Raw genomic sequence first — 17653 nt, forward strand, 5'->3', positions numbered from 1 at the left:
GGCCCGTATTTCTCTCGCAGCCACAAACAGTCGCAGAAAGAGCTCTTCACACCTTAATGTCAAAAGAGCATTGCTTTACTACATTGAAAGGATACAAACTTTTCGTAAAACTAAACAACTTTTTGTGTCTTTTTCACCACCACATAAAGGTAACCCCATATCAAAATCTGGAATAGCTAGGTGGATTGTCAAATGCATACAAATCTGTTACCACAAAGCTAAACGTACGTTATCTATTCCTCCTAAAGACCATTCTACAAGGAAAATAGGGGCTTCAACGGCATTTCTAGGGAACATTCCCCTAGACGACATATGCAAAGCAGCTACATGGTCTACACCACACACATTCACAAAACACTATTGTGTAGATGTGCAAACTAAACAACAAGCTACTGTGGGCCAAGCTGTACTAAAAACGTTCATACAGTCTGGAGGGAGGTTAAGGTAACCAAACTCTGACTTCAGGAACCAGATCGCTAGGATGAGCTGAGCTGGGTCCGGGTGTCTGATCTCTCCATGGTTCTGGTTTAATAAGCGTGGAGATAGGCATAGTTTCTGGTGTGGTACCACAGAAAGTTGCAGCAGTGTGGTGTACCACGGTTGTCTGGCCCAAGTTGGAGCAACTAGAATGAGTCTTAGGTTATGGTGCTGTAGTTTGCATACCATTAACTGAAGTAGTGGGAGAGGCGGAAAAGCGTACGCAAATTTTCCAGACCAGTACATCCATATCGCATTGCCTGTGGACAGCTGGCGGCGAAGCTTGGGCAATTTGCGCTTTCGTGGGTAGCAAAGAGGTCTATCCGAGTGTCGGAGGGATGGGTGGAAATAGAAACTCGGAGGCCGTAGTTGTGGTTGAATGGTGTTGGTCTAGTACAAATCTGAGATATTTTCTGTGCGCTGTGTGGATAAGAATGTGGAAGTAGGCGTCCTCGAGATCTATAGTGACAATGAAGTCGTTTTGCAAAAGGAGTAGAAGGACCTGCTGGAGTGTGACCATATGAAAGTGGTCTGATTGTATGTACAGGTTTAGGGGTCTGAGGTCTAGAATAGGCCTTAGAGATCCGTCATTCTTTGGAATTAAGAAATACAGGGAGTATACTCCTTTGTTTTGCTGATGCAGTGGAACTATTTCTATTGCATTTTTCTGCAGGAGGGATACAACTTCTTGTCTGAGCAGTATCAAATGTTCTTGTGACATTGGACCCTGTTTGGGTAGTATGTTTGGGGGGGTAGACGTTAGTTCGAGACAGTAACCTGACTGAATTATTTATAGCACCCACCTGTCTGCTGTGATGTCTTTCCAGGCTGGCAGGTATTGTTGTAGCCTTTCCCCGACAGGAGTGGAATGCGGCGGGGAAAGGGGAGGAAAGTCATTGGGCAGGGGTGAAGGCAGAGCGGGAGTTTGTTATTTTTACATCTGGTCGGATTGTTGTTACCTCTGAAACCACCTCTTTGGTAGTCCTACTATAGGTGGATTGTGTGGAGGCTTTGTAAGAAGTAGAGAGTGTGTCTGAACAGTATCCCCTGGTGGCACCCCTGTGAGATGAGTGGCGAAATGAGCGCCTGGAGCCTGCGACTGCAAGGCTCCCATAGATTTGGCTGTATGGGTATCCTTTTTCATCTTTTGAAGGGATACGTCTACATTAGGTCCAAATAAGTGTTGCTCATCAAAGGGCTGGTTAAGTATGGCACTTTGGACTTCAGGTTTGAACTCTGAAATGCGTAGCCATGCGTGTCTACGCAACAGAATACTGGTATTAATTGCTCTGGAGGCAGTGTCTGCTGCATCTAGTGCACAACGAATAGAGGCGTTTGTGATGTTTTTCCCTTCTTGGATAAGCTCATTGCCCTGTTTTTATACTTATCGGGGAGGTGCTGCATAAGTGATTCTAATTCATCGTAATGTGCCCTGTCGTATCTTGCCAATAATGCCTGTGTATTGGCAATACGCCAAATGTTCTCTGCCTGAGACGTATTTCTTTTACCGGATGCGTCAAGGTGCTTAGACTCTATCTGGTGGGGGAGCTTCACCTGATGTTTGTCAATTTGCTCTTTTGCGTGCATTAGAGACCACAAGAGAGTCTAATGGTGCTGGGCCTTTAATATATGCTGGATCTGAAGGGGCAGCTTTATATTTTTTTCTATTCGTGGGTTGATGACCCGAGTTCTAACTCGGTCTTTGAAGACTTCTGCAGCATGCTTACTAACTTCCTTAAGCATGGGTAAAATTGACGAGGACCTTTGTGCATTATCAAAGATATGCATTAGGAAGTCTTCTTCTACAGAGTCAGTATGTAGGTCAACCCCATGGTATTTTGCAGCCCGGTGTACTAGCTGATTACATCCCATAGCGTCTTATGGTGGGGAAGGCCTAAAAAGATATATGATGTCTTGAGGGACGTTAGGGACGTCTGGGGTATTATAATCATTCCAGGGGTCAGGTGAGTCCGGAGGAATAGGCTAATCTCGTGGCTCACTATCTGCACCACCCCCTGTGTCATCAGAGCTATCATCCCTGTTGTCATCATCTGGTATGGGAGAAGGTGTAGGGGAGTGCTGTGGTAGGGGAGGAGGCGGTGATGGTATATGTGGAGGAGGAGGAGGTGGAGTAGGAGGAGGAAGAGGAGAAGGAATCCTTAGAGGAGAGGTAGCAATGTCCTTCTTCTTTGGATGAGGAGCAGGTGTAGGTGTGTCCAGTGGTCGTTTTTTGGAACTAACAGTTAGTCGACCAGTGGTTGGATCCTTAACCAGAGTCTTTTGTGCAGGGTCTGGATAAAATAAGTCCTCTGCAGCAGGCAGATCCTTTGGTGCGGAGGGCTTTTTCGGCACCGAGCTGTGAGCTTCTTTTGGCTTTAAAGCTTGTTGTTTGGCAGTGTCTTTAGCCGGGGAAATGAGTCTTTTTCGGCTCCGATGATTTTCTCGGATGATTTTTTCGGCGCCGATGGGTTTTTCGGATCCGATTATTTTTTCGACTCCGAAGCGGTTTTGCTTGAGTCCGAGTGTAGTTTCAGTGCCGAGGAGCTAACACTAGGCTTCGGCGCCGATTGTTTCGATGCGGACGAGGAGGTCGTTGATGGTGTTTTTTTCGATGCCGGTAGGTGTGCGCCTGCACTGTGGGCAGGTAGACTCGGGCCCAAGTCGCCAGAAGGCTTAGTGGGCTTCTTAGGCGAGCTCGAAGGCGGGGCATTGGAAGCAGTGTCTCGTGTGCACCCGAGGATGTGACAAAGCCTTTTTTGAATGTGTCGAGGAAGGGTTGGGGTCGACGGTCTTACTTCCGACCCTTTGTGCCGGAGTGATGTCCTCGACTTCGGAATCTTCGTCCTAGGATTTGCTGTCGACGCCATGCTGTTGCTCTGGGACGTCGACCCCCTCTTGGAAGATGTTGTCTGGAATCGGAGCTGATGAACAAGCCATTGTTCTCCTAGCTCTTCGGTCCCAGATCAACTTCTTGGAGCGGAAAGAGGCACAAGCGGAACAGTCTTTGGCCTCGTGCTCCAGTAAGAGGCAAAGGTTACACACCTCATGTAGGTCTGAGTGAGGAAACTTCGACCTACATAGAGGACACCTTTTAAATGGTGTGCTTTCCATGAGCTGGAAGTTGAGGCCCAGGTAGGCCCGAAGGCCTTCGTCGACGACGGAATCGAAGACTTCAGAGTTGATGAGTAGCGTCGAATGGAAGCGCGTTCGAAACAATACTGTCGAAGCTGGTGAGGATTGTGCGCCGAAGGAAATAGGTTCCAACACGGAGCGCTGGAAACACATCCGAGCCCAGTGGCGTAAAAAAACAATCTAGGGATGGAGCCGATGCCCATGCGCAGTATGATCCAAAGGAGAAGTCACCTATCCTGTGACTTTTCAAAGACTTTCTACAACAAAAACAAACTGCAAACATCCGGGCCCAACACTAGGTGGCCATCTATGCACAGGGTGTAATCTGCAGCTCATATGCCTCGAACATATACATTTTGGGCATGGGAAGCTTTTTCCTTGTCACCTGAGGGGAAGGCATACACTATGGAAATGTGTTGTCAGACGCAGGTAACTCAAGACATTACAAAATGTTCTCCAAAATTGCGCAAAAGGTGAAAAGCCTGTTCAGTCTGTGTGTCCCGTTTGCTTGCTCTTCCAATTACGCATCTTGAAAGCGCAGCCTCCTATTCTCAACCTGAACCCCTCCAACAGTCATTAGCTTTCTGCCCACACCTGTCCTCCAAGCAAACCACTCTGGAAAAATGATCTGCCTCTTACAAGAACCCCCTACCAAAAAGAGTCACTCTTTACCATTCCAATCACAGAGTTCAGCCACCCCAGCACCACTGACAAAATAGCCTTGTACGTCCCACAGACGTTTTCCCTTTCTATTTCTACCTTCCTGCCACAACTAATCTTCAAAGACAAGCTCATTGTATCACTTAATAGACCCCCGTTGGCAGGCTATCTGTCTCTCCCCCAAACCAATTCACTCCCTGACATCTGGAGCTTGCCTCTATCTCTAACAAGTGTTCCTACTCTAACCTGCTACCACCACCAGTCACCTACCTTCCGCCCTATAGCTCTAACCTTTGGCCACCACTCCTTTAACAGCAGCTGAGATCAGCAGTCTTCCCTAGTCTGCACAAGGAGACTCCCAAGAACCTACCACTTGGCCTTCTGTCCATGTGTTCACCTCCCAGATTGCAATTCAGACCGCTATATAAAGTAATATGGTTGTGAATGATACAGCATGTTACAAGTACTCTATAAATATTTACCCAAAATAATGACAATGTTTTCCCACAAATGAAAAGCCATTTTTGGTGTAAATCAATTAAAACTGCAAACATTTTCGATTTGCACATATCTCATCACACTAATATTTACGTTAAAAGGAAGACAACTGGCAATACAAATATTTCTGTATTCTTATGCTGTATTGTGAAATATGTCCCTTAACATCAACATTTTAAAATTGTGGGGATAAAATCAGTATGGAATGTATTTTCCCCATACTTACACAGTAAAGACTCAGGTAAATCCCACTGTAATGTTAGTTGATTAAACATTTTCAAAAACACATACCTGCGTTGTACTATTCTCTGTCAATATCTGCTGATTGCTCGGTCTCGTGCACTCAGGATTTTATGGTTCTTATATGTCAATGTTTAAAAGCAAATAAAAGAAATATAAAAAAAAGAAAATCATACCTGCATACATATGGTATGTAAGTCTTTCAATTAATTTATATACTGTTCCTCCTTTGATAATGGGGATTCCACCCCGGGCTTGTAGGTTGTCTTCAAACACAATGTTATCTTCAGAGTCTTCCTCTACAAACCGATACACCTCTGGACTGGGAAGGCGCAGAGGTTGTTCATTTTCCTCCTGTAATAACACTGAGTCAAGCATGCGATCGAGGGTACTGCGATACTGAAGGGAAATCAATGCAGCCATCCAGCTGTTTTTCTCTTCTGCGCATTTGGCAGCAAACAGAATAGAATTGTCATCTTTTGAAACCAGTTCAAAAGCATGTTTATAGTCACATGTATCATCCTTATCATTAATTTGAATCTTCCTCATAATGAACTTCTCCTTCAGCCTGTACTCTGCACTGCTGTAGCCTGGGAGTCTGGACTGTCCGTGATTCGCTTTACAACTTATCATTAAGCCATCAAATAGGAAGATGTGTCGCTCGTGCTTGGCTCCAACCCTCATCATTGTCCCTTCCATGATAAACTCATTGCAGCATTGCCCAATGTCTTTTCCTTCCCACCCATCTATGTTCTTCTGGATCTCATTCATTTTTTTTATGGCAAGGTGTTTGCTTCTTGTCTGGCGACTGTAAAACCTGGAGATGGGGTCCCTGTAACGATCCCAAAAACAATCCGAGTTTTGTCTTTATATGCTTCAGATTTCACAAAATGGTAAACAGATGAAACAACTGTTATTGAATTCCTTAATGCATTAACTTACACTGTTTAACAACCCAATTCACATTGCCAAAACATTTAAACTTAAAGAGTTTTCATGAATCGCACCTTCTCAGCATTAGTGAAGAACAAGAAATCAAAGCAAGTATGATGGAAAAAGACTGATTTTAAGATTAGCTCTGAACTCAATATGCAAAGATATGAGCCTCAGGATTGAAATACAATTCAAGCAACCAGTGTATATCCTTTTTAATTTCAAAAGGATTTATAACTGATTTATAACTGACACTGCAGCAAAGAAAAACAGAGAAGCATAATAACTTAACATTGTGATTAATTGTGGCACACTGGTTAGAGGAGGCAGACCTGGAAGCAGAGGTCAGCCCGGGACCAGGGTTCAATTCCCGGCTCACCGGGGTCTTGAGTCATAAAATGTCCACTCACTCGACAATTCTCGCTGCGGTGCCTACTCGATTCACGGGTTCACACTCTGCGACTCTGGGCAATAGCTTGCTTAATCTCCACAACAGCCCCTCGCGGCGGGATGCCTGGCTTTCACCTTGCGGATACCCTGCCGGGGTTATCTCACAGGGGAATACCAGGACGGGTTCCCTAAGCAAGCGCTTAGAAACCGCTCGGTGATTTGCGCTATATAAATTCCTGTACATTTACATTTACATCAGTATAATGCACAAAAGAGACATTTGAGGTGTGATATGATAATCGGTTTCAGAGCAGGGGTGAAAGAAATACATTTCAGTGTAAAAAGAAAAAATTACTCACCTGCAATATTGGTTGGCTAGCCTTGATCTCTTTTAGATAGTTGCAGAGGTCTTTGAACAAATCTTACATTTATAAGACTGCCAGAAAATGTAAATTTAACAAAGAAATGTGTAGCACCACATCCAACTACTTTTTTTTCAGAAGCATCAGAGAAGACATGAAAAAATCAGGACAGACAGTAGATGAGCGGCACTTTTTAAAAAAAATCTAGCAGAGGATCTTCTATACTATTTTAACAAGATCCTCGACAGAAATGCGCCATGGCCAGATGGTACAGGGTAGTTAGAATTCACTTTTGGAGTTCCTGAAGAACACTAAATCTCTGACTGATAGGGACCAAAACAAAGAAAGAATCCCTACATAAGTAAAGGAAAACTCAATTGCACCACATACTTGCAGATCTTCTCCAGAACAATATCGCTTGGGTCTTTTTTTGCCCTCCTGGGATGTACGAGTTCCTAATAAAGCAAGAGACTTGGTAGCCAACCCAATGAAAGTGACAATCCACTTAGGCATACTGTTTAGAGGTGGTTTCTTTGGTTTCAGTGTGGCAAAGTGAGTAAGATGTAGGACAGAAGCGAGAGAGCAATAAAGAGACTATATGGGAGAGGTTGGTGCCATGATTCTCAGCCTGTTACTTAGCTCTGTCCGGTATCTACCAAAATCTGACCAAGATGTAAACAAATGTCTCCTAACCCTTCCCAAAGAGAGTTTTTCCCCCACTTATGCAGTCTCGGACCTATGGGAAATAGGACTGCATGCTTATTCACTTCTTATAAAGATAACAATGAATACACAATCTACACTTTTCCTACGACGTTTGAATCCATGACTTTTCATTTATAGCCATACATTTGGCTAATAGAAAATGTACTGAACTTTTTACCAACAAATAGGAGTTGATGAGTGAGGTCAACACATCTCTCAAAGATCAGATGCGTTAAATTAAAGAGTTGTTGGCTGTGTTCAAGGATTCCTGTTCCGAGGCCTAGACCAGAGTGAGTGGGTCACTACTGAAATCTTTGCGGGCAGATGCCTACAGAAGGATTATCAATTAGCTACTAAAAATAACTCCGTATAATATAAGAAGGAGAAAAAGGTAGTTATCTTCTAGGGTTCTAAGTCACAATACAAAAGTTGGAATCCAAAAGAGGGCTGTTAGTACACCTCTGGATGAAACAACTTTGGAAGTCTCTTAAAGCACACAACCAAACCTTATATACATTGAATACATTCTGAGGAAGGTTAACCTGATACTTGCCTCGGCTACAAGGTAAGTTAGAAGAAACTACTTAACACTATACAAGTGCAAACAAGAACTGCATCCTTGTAAAGGATCTGGCTGCCTATACATCCCAACTTGTTTATGTAAAATGTGTACATTCTGTTGCCTGTCTGAACTAATAAAATTTTTCAAAGAACATGAGCAAGAAAAGTTAGAAATCTACCCCACACGGTTCTTGTGTCCAAGATTATGGTGTGTAGGTGTCCTCCCTTCTTTCAAGAGTGCTGGTCCACTAATAGAAAGATTGTCAAAATAGGAACCTCCTTCACACTGAAAAAATATACCTTCACCAGCAGGATGTTGAGACATTTTTAACCTACTTGAAAATAGACCTAATTTAACCAAGACACATATTTCACAACTCAGTAAATAACCAGATGACATTTGTGATGGAGTAACACTTCTCAGTCTTTTTTTGTCATCTCCTCCTCTGAAACAAATGAACAAACCACAAACAGCTTTGCCAATGATAATTCCAACTTTTACAATTGGGGACAATACCTTGGATGTGTGACCACCATGTTCTACTCAGGTATGAAGTCTGCTGAACAAAGACAAATCATGTGTTCTAAAAAGAAGCAATATAAAGTGTAGATGACTGAATAGCCTTTACAGCAGTGCACTGAAAACAAAACACCCTCAAAGTACTTTCTGGCTCAAGAGAGCATGCACATGGATCCCCCCCCCCCCTTTATTTCAACTTCTGTATCTGGAGAAATATTGAAGGTATCACTCCTAAAATGGGTATATTTCTTTGGGCTTTATCCCTAGATTTCAGATGTAACTTGCTAGACGTTCCTAGATGCTCCAGATCTACTCACTGGCAGCTACTGGTGAGTTTTATTCAACAGCTCTTTAATGAGAATTTTAATTTCCTATTTAATAATTATGTTCTCCTTCATACCTTCAGTGTTGATGGCATGCTCTCACTTACTGACTGATGGTTCTTGCCTTTCTCAGTGTGGCTTCTTCAGGGGTAAGACATTTTGTCCTCAGATACAGTTCTAGTTATTTCTTTATACGCTGGTCTAATACTCAGTCTTAACAATTTTCTCATACACTTCTTCACAGACAAACAATTCCATTGCTTAAATTGACACAAACTCTGGAGCTAGAAACTCGTTAGAGTGTTCCCATTCTGTGATCTGCCATCTTGCTTTCTTGACAATTGTTTAAAGGGGGCTGGATTCACGATACAGTGTAGATATATCTCTCTCATACACAACAGTTACATGTGTATTAGCTTTATGTGGCTTGAATGGCCAAGAACAGCTGGTATCTTGGGCTCAGTGAGCGCTGTTCAGGAATTTATAAGACAACATACTGCTATTTTCAAACACATTTGACATTTATTCTATTACATACAGAGACCAATCCTATTTATTTAATTTCAAAATCTTATTTACACTATAATCTGTGTCAACTTTCAATTCTTGTGTTTTTTTCAAATCAAGAATGATGTGCCTGATGCATTTCAGGAAAATTCCTTTCTTCAGGGGCTTTTCTAAACAAAAAAAACAATCCTATGGCAATTTGGTAATTTTCACAGCAAAAAACACTCCATGGTTATAATCTACTAATTTCTAAATTATTCATTTGACTACTGTCCTAAGATGTAATTCCCTATTTGGTTATCAATAAATGGCCCCAAGCACCACCAAATTCAAACAAAAGCCTCCATCAGCCAATTCCACATGCTCAATGATGGAGTGCCATTGCTTACATGTTCAGATTCCTCCTCTGTGCAGATAGGATACCCAAAAAAAGATACTAAACTTAAAGAAATTGAAAAAAGCCTGCCTACTTGTTTGTTTGCCATTTAATCCTCATTTGTGTCCCACTAGTCAAGACCGATCTTGATCCAAGTTGGTTCCTTGCTTCTACGGTTGTATGCAATTTTACCACGTGAAGACAGTGTCTTCCATGTTAGACATAGAAAAGGGATTCTGAATTCTAACCCATTTGTAGTGCAAGTATGGCCACCACTTAAGACGGAGTCTTATAGTTCATTACTCTATGCGTAAACCACTTTGTGCTGGATGTGGTATCTGACATCTTAATTATTCTATGATTAAACTACGAAAGATCAACTTCATGATTTCTAGACCTCTGCAAATAGCCAATTTACAGATGTTGCAACTCAATAATGTAATAAGAGTTTCCATATTTAAAAAGATACAAGAACCTAAGAAAAAAGAAGAAAAAATAACTGTTTGAAAGAATACCATCACATGCCATCTAAACTTCAGAAAATTCAATGCCACCATTTACAGTGTGTGCGTGCTTATAGTATCTACTATTTCTTGTTATATTGGATTTCAACAAGATTCCACAAATCAACATATAGCAGAATGCAACTCTCTTATTAGTGATATCACTGCAGTGCTTTTATGAATGAGCTTTTTGTATAAATGCTTTTATGAGTGTCTGTCTGACATAGTTGTTCTATCTGATAGATTCTCATTTCTTATTGTGCGTGAGTAAATAATTTGCTCAACGTGCAAAGATATAAGCTTATTCATAAAAAACAACTGATATCTATTTTATCATTCAATACTTTGGGGGACATTGTATCAAATCATCTAATCCAATATAATTCTCACTGCAACAGTGTCTTTGAGTCATTTCATCCGGGCATATTTGCTATTTCTTCAACTATCTGAAAGCATAGTTGAGCAATGGTGTGCCTTTGTTCAATCCAATGTAAAGCCAGATTTGAATTACATTTTATTCTCTGTTATACAGATTTTAATTTTCCTTTCTGTTTTTCCGATATACATTCATCCACCCAGACATTTGCTACTGTATATTTGGAAGTTAACATCAGTTGAATGACTGAGACGGATGATCTCTCCTATTCTGGGATGTGCAATGTAAAATGGTGTTTCCGGTGACAAAGTTGATGCAGTGAATACAGTTATGGCACATGTAAGTACCTGCTGCTTGTAATGTCTTTTAGTTTTATACAGTGCCACATGTCGCCCTGAGACAAACTCAGTGTTAAAACTTGGCTGACAGCAACATTTGGTAGATATGTAGTCAAAATGGGATAAATATCAAAGACAGACAAGAGAGATGGTAAAAATGTACACTTAATTTTATCTATTAACAGATGGAACGTTCTTAATGTTTGTCAGTGCAACAGATGTCCTTGACAATCAACAAATATTTACATTTTATTTAACATTTCTGGAAAATTTTATTGTAGTTGCGCGTTTAACTGTACAAGAGAAGAACTGAATGGGCAGTCTTACCCAGGTCTGCGTCGAGGCGAGTGCTTATTGTAAATGCGATCCATGCTTCCTCTGAGGTTTAAAAGAGCTGTTATGGCTTGTTTAAGACACTCCCCGTCTTCTTCATCTTCACTGCGATCTTGCAATTGCTAAAAAGAAATTGGAAATAAGTGATATTTAATTACCAACTTATTCACAGTACAAAAATGCATACTACCTCATAATGAAAACAAAGTCTAAATGGTTATTAGAAAAAATACTGAGTTGTGTCAAGGTTGATCGCGGATACAAAACTGTGTACTTAACCTTTGATCCGTTAACAAGTAGTATTTATTCAGGAATATTAGTAGTTTGCACCTAAAGCAATGCTGAAAGATACTTGCAGAATCATTTTTCCATGTTAATTTAAAAAAAAAAATTGTCACACTTGGAACTGTTTAGTGGACTGCTAGAGGACCCTGGAAATACATCACGCTCCTTTTAAACTACGGTAAACAGACCTCAAAACAGTCATGGATGCTAAGAAAAGGATGACTTCTGGCCTGTCCATCAGGACCAATAGGAATCAAATGTGTCAAGTCAGCGAGTGAACTCCGCTTCTGCTCTTTGCTATCCACCCTTGCCAGAGTATGATGATACCCTCTGGCTTTGCTGAACAGAAAGTTATTTTCAAGTGATACAATTATGTTTTTAACACACCAGTGAAAGACAAAGTAAGAAGCAATAGTGTCACACTGCCAACTTAATTGCAGGACCTTCTTTATGGGCTACGAAATGGCTGGGAAAGCACAAAGAAACTGGGTAGTTTATTAATCTCCTATTACGAGAGTGACTTTGAAGAAATTGGACAAACTGAATACCAAGCTTGGCTTGCTTCACTTCTGACTCCTTTTACCCACAATCGTGAGAATGCAGAATTCAGGCTTGGCCTTAACAGGAATGCTTACAAGGGGTGCAGAGATGATGGCTACCTCATACTGAACTCACTGTTTAGAGGAAGGTTAATCACCTGAGGTTCTTAAAAAGGAATTAAATCTTTCAGAACCTGAAATTGTCCATGTTTCCAAGCATGTCACTAGCCCTGCACCTGGGGGTAAAGACATTATTATCTTGAGCAATGGATCAAAGATAGGGACTAGCCAGATGAAATGTGTCCTATAAGCACTTTACAAACTAGTACTGACAGCATCTCCACTAGGTAAGAGGTGCTGGGAGGGGGAACCAAGTAGACATATCACCGGCAAATAATAGAAGTTTATATATGAAAAGGTTCGCATTTCAATCCATAATGTCAAAGATAAAGAGATCTTTCATAAAATCCTACTTTACCTGTAAGTCACCCCAGAAAAATTATCATAACAAAATCACTACTTGTTGAAAGGGTTTGGGTGCTGCAGGTTCCCAGACTCATTGTTTGTGGCAGATATTAGACAGCATTTATCACAGTTATCAATGCAATGTTTAAGCACCAGGTCCCCAATGACCCGCGGTGATACTGCTTGGAATGTCCTTCTACAAGAATCTTGATGGCTATCCTTTCTCATATCACAGTTTATTCATTTTTAACAGATAAGCATCCTAATGTGCAAATCAAATGTTGGGGCAACAAAATCAATATTTCACGTTGTTATATTTTTAAAATATGCAATCCAAATTGAAAGAACAAGCCGGCTTAATTCAACCACAGAAGCACTTAGAGGGATCCTATTCATTCCCGAAAAGGTCTATTGGAGCGGAGGATGATTCTACTGCAACACACATTCAATGAAGGTAAAACACTAACACAGCTTTGCATATGTTACACATGATTTAAAACAATGGAAACGGTTTAGCGTGTTTGCTGCATCATACCTGTAATACTTCGAAGTAGTGCAAACAGTGATAAACCGGGACCAGCATGAGCCTTGGGAGTATATATTGGACAGCTTCTTTAAAGCCTTCAGAAATCGACTAACAAGATAAAAGGATTAATATATTCATTTATCAAACATTCAGGAAAAAAATACAAAAGGCAGTCTTCAAAGACATAACACATATGCAAAAGTGAGGTAAGACAAAAAATAAGTTACTGCTATGCTGATTTTAACTTTGTAGAAATATGAAATCTTATCTGAATATTTCTTTACGCCGAGTACTTTGTCATTTCTAAATTTCAAAAGCATACATTAAAAAAAGGTTGCCGTAAGCACTTTGTAAAGCACATATTTACCTGGTGGTGAAAAACCTCAATATTTCATAATGTTAAACTAAACTTCTATTTCATGACAGAATCCCTCTGTCTTAGGAACACACACACTACATGAATCTAAACACTTTAGTAATTCACTGACATATTAGAAAAGCAATCTTTGTATCCTAGAAAAACAGCCAACACGTCTTTCGTTCCCGCTTAGGATAGAAACCATGAGAAACAATAAAGACTGCATACAAATACATATGTGAGTGAGGAGTTGTTGGAATCGATGGTCATTCTAATTAACGCAGGGTGGTTTCACCAAACAACACCTTTCTATCACAGATGCTACTGGTAATGGTATAAACCTGATCATTCATTGGGGGGGGGGGGGGGGGGGGGTAGTTCCCTTCCACAATTGATCGATATCACATTAAGCTATAATGAGGGCCAGGAATTGCAGGTGTTGTTTATACCAATTCCCCCCTATACGATCAGTGGTAAGTAATAAACATAGTTTGGGTCGTAAAAGAAATCCCAGGATAATACCTGGCCAATGCAGGCCGAGACTCTACGCCAGAAGGGCTGTAGTACAGTACAGTCAAAAACAGTATGCATTAACGTTCCTTCCTCCCTACCGCAGCCTAGACATTGGAGGGATGGGATGACCCCTATCCGCCAGAGACGGAGTCGGGTCTAGTACCCGAGGTGAATGTATTTAAAATGAATGAGGCGATATCTAGAGGACACAGCTGCACCCCAAGGACTGGCTATGGCCTCTGCTCAGTCATCATCAGTTAAGTCAGTAATATCTGCTTCCCACGCCCCTCTGGTCTTTTGTAGGGTCGTTTTGGCGTATGTCGTCGGGGTCTGATATATCGGTCTGATTTTGTGAGCTTCCAAATCCCCCATGAAAAGGCAGCCCTCCAGGGGGTGAAACTCCAGAAGGGTGTCCAAGGTAAGAATTTTGGAGGTGAGGGCGTGGCGTAACTGTAGGTACTTATAGAATTGTGTTTTATGTACTTGATATCCCACTGTAGCTGCTGGAAGGACTTCAGAATTGTGCCCTTCATTACATCACCAAGGGTGGAAATACTAAAAAATCCAATAATTAATTGTCATTTCAACCAAGAAATCTTTTACAGCCGTACAGAGCGGTAAGCATGTGTTTCGTCCCCTCATCAGATAGTATATTTTCAAAATATTAGAAAATGTACAGAGACAAATACACAAGTGAGAGGGGATTTGCCAGAATAGAGGGCCCTACTAATTAAAAAACCAAATGAAATGAATGAAAAGGGGTTTTGTTAAGCGCGACTACTGCCCTCGGGCGTCCAAGGGCTGAGAAAAAAGAATAGTGCCTCATGATAAAACAGCTTAGGAGTTCGTTTTATTTGATAAAGAGGAAGGTTTTGAGCTGCTTGCGGAAGGATGACAGGTTGGGATTGGATCTTAGGTGTAGAGGGAGCGAGTTCCACAGTTTAGCGGCATTGAAGGAAAAAGACCTACCACCAGCTCTTGATCTCCTAATACGAGGAGCTACGGTCAGGTATGCATGTGCAGAGCGGAGTGGTTTGCTTGGGTGATAAGGGCAGAGCAAAGAGTGGTTAATCTTAGGGCCAGTTTTCCAGAAGGCTTGATGGGAGATGCACATGGATTTAAATTTGATTCTCTCCCTAACAGGGAGCCAGTGCAGAGTTCTCATCCCGGATTCTATTGATGCTCTTCGTGGGAGCTGAAGCAGCGTGCGCGCAGCACAATTCTGAATCCGCTGGAGTTTTTGCAGAACGTATTCCGGTGCCCCTAAGTACAAGGCATTACTAAAATCAAGTCGAGATTGAATTAAGCCTTGTATCACAATTTGCTTGGCTTCAAAGGGTAGGAGCGGAAGGATTTTCTTCAGCATCCTGATGATTCCAAAGCAGGTCGCAGATGTCTTGGTTGCTTGGGTATTAAGGGTCAAGGATTTGTCCAGCCAGACCCCAAGGCTTTTTATGTTATCTTTCGGGATGGGCGGCGTACCCAAGCTAATGGGCCATAAGAGGGCAATGGTAGACAGTGTTGGCGGGCCGAGTAGCATAAGCTCGGTTTTATCACCGTTAAGTTTAAGAGAAGATGCAGTCATCCAACTTTTAACTTCTTCCATGCAGGTGGTCAGGTTAGTCTGCTCCATTTCACAGTTTATTTGTGCGAGGGAGACCACCAGCTGAGTGTCGTCCGCATATGTGATGATCTTAATACCATATGGGCGAACGATCTCCGCCAGTGGTCTCATGAACACATTGAATAGCATAGGGCTCAATGACTAGCCCTGTGGTACCCCACAATCCAGAGGTTTACTTAAGGAAAAAGAGTCTCCGTCAAAGACTTGGAATGTCCTTCCGCTCAAAAAGGATTTAAACCAAGCCAGAGCGTCCCTTGATACTTCAAGATTAAGGAGTCGACACAGCAGAGTTTTATTGCTTACCGTGTCGAACGCAGCACTTAGATCGAGGAGGATGACTGCCGCTGATCCCCCTCGATCCAAGATCCGCCTGGTTTCCTCTGTCACGGCCAACAGGGCCGTTTCCGTCCCATGTTTGGGGCGGAATCCCGTCTGTGAGGTGTCAAGTAGGTGGTTACTCTCTAGAAACATTGTCAGATGAAAGTTGATATGTTTCTCCAGGATTTTGCTCACCCGGGGTAGCAGGGAAATAGGGCGGTAGTTGTTGAAATTAGTTGGGTCAAGGTTAGACTTTTTCAGAAGTGCTCTCACCATAGCTTGTTTCCAAGTAGGTGGGACACTGCTTGTAGTTAGAGAGATTTTAAGAAGCTCCAGCAGAGTGGGGAGGATGACTTAGCTGGCTGCAACCATAGTGCATGGGGGTGCAGGATCGAATGGGGAACCTGACTTTACTTGTTGTATCAGAGGTTCCAATGTTTCCAAGTCTAGCAGAGGAAAATGATCCAGAGTTATTCGGGAGAAGTAGTCAGCTTCCGTGGAGAGAAGAGGTCCATTGGGGGGAGGGGCTCCAAAACTGTTGCTGTAAATGACAAATAGATTTTATTTATTTTCTGATAGAAAAATTCCGCTAGATCATTGCAGCGGGAGAGTGGGTTGTCATTGGGAACCATAGGAGGGGGAAGCTTGGTAAGACTTGACAATTTGGAAGATCTCTCTGGGTCTTGATCTGGCTGTCATGATTTTACCACTATAGTAGGTAGCTTGTGTCGATTTTATTTCTAATTTGTATGCTCTGATAGCATCCCTATACATGATTTTGTCTACGGTGGTATATCGCAAGCGCCACTTTCTTTCAAGCTTCCTACAATGTCATTTCTTTGCTCTGAGCTCATCCGAGTACCATGGAGCTGTTTCTCGTGGCCTTTTTAGGCTGATTTCTCTAGAGGGGAGTATAGAGTCAAGCGACATTCAAATCCAGTTCTCGAATTCCCTATTATCTAATGAGGGATTCTGGGAAAATGAGGGTCTGAAGGCAGCCAAGGAGCTGGTCCACTGTTCTAATGGGAGCTTAGACCAGTTTCTCATCTTTCGTGGATTGGGAATAAAGAGAGCAGGTCTGTGTATCGACCAGATAAGAGGAATTAAAAAATGGTCGGTCCATGGAAGGTGGGTGATGGGGCCTACCTTGAGTTCTGCACAATTGCTGAATACAGGGTCCAGCAGGTGCCCTTTAGTGTGCGTTGGGGCTAGAACTAATTGCTCCAGCTGAACTGCAGCCAGACTCGCTATCAGCTCTTTGACCATGTTATCTGAGCTACTGTCAAAGTGAATGTTAAGATCCCCCAGCAGCGTAAAATTGTGGGAGACGTGGCTATTTCTGCAACAAGGGATGGCAAAGCAGTGTGAAATTGGTTCAATGGACCTGGAGGGCGATAGATGAGGGTGCCTGAGAAGCAGTCATTGGGGGAGAATTTAATAGAGAAGGACAGACTTTCACAATCAGGAATAGTGTCTGTGGTGCAATGACACGAATATTGAGCTTTGTAAATAATAGCAAGTCACCCGCCTTTCCCCTGAGCGCGGTCCCTACGTGCAATTTGGTAACCAGGGAGGAGTGCTTGCACTAAGTCGGGTTCAGAGTCAGATGTTAGCATAATTTATGTACCTGTATCAGTAGGAGTATAAAGGCGTGTTGCAGTACTATTAAGTAATATAGCTGCAGCCATCTTTGGCTGGATAAAGTAGCAGTCTCTATTGACTAATTAGTAAAATAGAATATATATGGTTGTTTACTGAAATGGAAATACAAATATGTGTAAACAGTAAGAC

General features: G+C 42.0%; 1 protein-coding gene across 1 annotated transcript in view; it reads right to left on the minus strand.

The window, feature by feature from the left end:
- The window catches only part of SOS2 (SOS Ras/Rho guanine nucleotide exchange factor 2), a 372731-nt gene that overhangs the window by 139881 nt on the left and 215197 nt on the right, over positions 1 to 17653 (minus strand). The window contains exons 8-10 of the mRNA XM_086937294.1: positions 13059 to 13157; positions 11229 to 11356; positions 5184 to 5839 (exon numbers count right to left, since the gene is read on the minus strand). Coding sequence (XP_086793420.1) covers positions 5184 to 5839; positions 11229 to 11356; positions 13059 to 13157 — 883 coding nt within the window. The remainder of the gene's footprint in view (positions 1 to 5183; positions 5840 to 11228; positions 11357 to 13058; positions 13158 to 17653) is intronic.

This window comes from Lissotriton vulgaris, chromosome 9 (genome assembly GCF_964263255.1).
Source record: "Lissotriton vulgaris chromosome 9, aLisVul1.2, whole genome shotgun sequence".
Lineage (NCBI taxonomy): Eukaryota > Metazoa > Chordata > Amphibia > Caudata > Salamandridae > Lissotriton > Lissotriton vulgaris.